The sequence below is a fragment of the Triticum dicoccoides genome, chromosome 2B, assembly GCF_002162155.2.
Source record: "Triticum dicoccoides isolate Atlit2015 ecotype Zavitan chromosome 2B, WEW_v2.0, whole genome shotgun sequence".
Taxonomy (NCBI): domain Eukaryota; kingdom Viridiplantae; phylum Streptophyta; class Magnoliopsida; order Poales; family Poaceae; genus Triticum; species Triticum dicoccoides.
The window spans coordinates 213,158,826-213,161,188 of record NC_041383.1 but is presented as its reverse complement, the minus strand read 5'-3'; the positions used below and the strand labels follow the sequence as shown (position 1 = coordinate 213,161,188).

At 47.3% G+C, this 2,363-nt stretch overlaps 1 protein-coding gene across 1 annotated transcript; it reads right to left on the bottom strand.

The window, feature by feature from the left end:
- Positions 1 to 430: 430 nt before the first annotated feature.
- LOC119360791 lies at positions 431 to 1,823 on the bottom strand. The gene is made up of 5 exons (XM_037626288.1): positions 1,741 to 1,823; positions 1,346 to 1,661; positions 1,164 to 1,265; positions 909 to 1,088; positions 431 to 819 (listed from the first exon to the last, which is right to left on the bottom strand). The coding sequence occupies exons 1-5, from the start codon at positions 1,821 to 1,823 to the stop codon at positions 529 to 531; spliced, it is 972 nt and encodes a 323-aa protein (XP_037482185.1). The 3' UTR covers positions 431 to 528.
- Positions 1,824 to 2,363: the final 540 nt, after the last annotated feature.

The window sequence follows — 2,363 nt, the reverse complement described above, 5'->3', positions numbered from 1 at the left end:
TGCACTATGGTGTGTGGCGCCTCCGTTACAGGCGCTGCACAAAAACTTAGCGAATTTTTTGGCCAAAACTGGAGGCCTACCTTCTGTTGCTCTCTGGATAGCTAACAGACATGTGTGACGCCTAGCCTGGAGGTGCCACACTCCATAGTGCAGCGCCTGCGGGCTAGGCGTTGCACTATGGAGTGTGACGCCTCCAGGCTAGGCGCCACACAGGTCTGTAACTTTTCCTTCGTTCTGTTGCTCCTTGTTGCTCCAGTTTTGCATCACAGATAGTTGCATCACAGAATAATTATTACTAAGAGATTTAAGTTAAACATTACCACCAACATAGAGTTCAACACATAGAGTGACCATCACGACAAGTTCGACATTATCACCAACATAGAGTTCAACACATAGAGTGACCATCATGATAAGTTCGACATTACCACCAACATAGAGTTCAACACATACAATGACCATCACGACAAGTTCGACATTACCACCAACATAGCTACCATTACTACCATTACTAAAAGAGAACGACGACTAGTTCCTTTCACGCTTGCTGGCTCCTCCCCCTCTCTTGGAGGGTATCTTCTTCACCTTCCTAGGAAGACGAACCCGCTCCGGCTCTGGATCCGGTTCCTCCACGTCATCCACATCGTCATCCACATCGTCATCCAAATAGTCGTCCAAAGCCGCCATCCGCGAGGTGCCGACCGTCCTTTTGCCTCTTTGGGTGAAGTCCTCAGGTGTGTATTTCGTGATTCCCTTCCTAGGCTTTAACTCGTATGCAGACCGAACCTTGTAGGTCCCCAAGGTCATATCATCAGGAACCTATGCATCCACAAAAGTTATGGAAAGACCGTGTGTGAGAATATAGTTAGCAATGCATCAACAATTGGATATATAACCTCAGGCCATACCTCTTGGGTGAGCACACCCACATCTTGGGTGACCACACCCACATCCTCATCGTCCAAAGGATTAGCATGGCCAGAAGTTGGATCTGATGGTGTCGCCGACCTAGAACGTTCTGGTGATACATACTCGAGGTTACGACAACCGAAAAGGTTTGACAGCCGCCTTAACTTTTGGCCCTGGCGCTGCAACATGAACAAGTGAATGAGACATCAAACGTAGCAACACATGTTAAGTGCTAGTTTGAAGGAGATGTGAACCTTAATGAATGCTCGAAGTGCACCTTCCCCATCGCTTTTGCCATCCGTGGTTGTTTCCAGAATAGTGTCGGTCTCATCAGCTGCTTTCTTGATCTGGGCATGCTATGAACAGAAAAGGTATTAATGTGTTAGGCAAGTGAAGATGTGAATATTGCGAATTGAAAAGCAAAAAGGGCACATACCACAAAGTTCATCATTGGCCCCGCAGGGATCACTGAGTTGCCTTTCCTGACTAATGCATTGTACTGGTGCTGGGCTACCTCATCAAAGACGGTGGGTTCTTCCAAAATCTTATCATCATACGCCGGCTTGCATATCTCCACACGGGTGACGCCTAGAAACCATGTGATATAGTTGTTGAACGCAATCGGGCAGTGCTCACGAAGCTGGGCTCGTTTTCCAGCCCTAGCTTGCTCCACAGCAAGCGCCCACTGTATGACATACTTGTTGTGATGCTTGGCCCAATCCTTGATCTTCTGCTGCTTTTTCCTATCCAACCTGCAAGTTAGAAACATAATATTAGCATCATCGAAACCGCCGAGAAGCTGCTAATTGCTCAAGGTTGATTATATCTTACGCGTGTAGCACTATATCCGTGTCCTCAAACTCCGGTGGGTGTGGCATGAACAAACCAAACTGACGGTACACCCGATGTGGCATGTGAAGCTCAACCGCCCAGTTGCATATGAGTGGACACCACATATGCCAGAGATCCCTATCCCTAGTGCACATCGGATTCAGCCTGAACTCTATAGGGTTCCCAAAACTCTCTCCTTTTCCATACGGTTCCCATTCAACCTACAAAATTGGATAGAATGCAAAATTGATATCGAGTTACGATGGAAGCATGATAATAACTTATGCAATGTCAATTCACCTGCTCAGGCGTGATCGCGTCCATCTCGCTCCTGTACAGCTTGTACATGACCGAGGGATCATCCGTCATCTCATTTAACACATCCCACTTGTAAGCCCAAGTGGGGAGCCATAGTGGGTCGTCTTTCTCGTCCCAATCCTCGAACTTCACGGTCTTCGGTCATCCAACCGGCAAACGCTCCCAGCTCCATATGGAAAGTGCGAGCAAACAACCACCAATACCTCCAGATAGCCTACAACAGGCTTCGTCCAACTGCACATAAAAGAGAACATGGTTGAATTAACAGCAAGATCGCATTCATAATGTACCAATGAATTGAAACA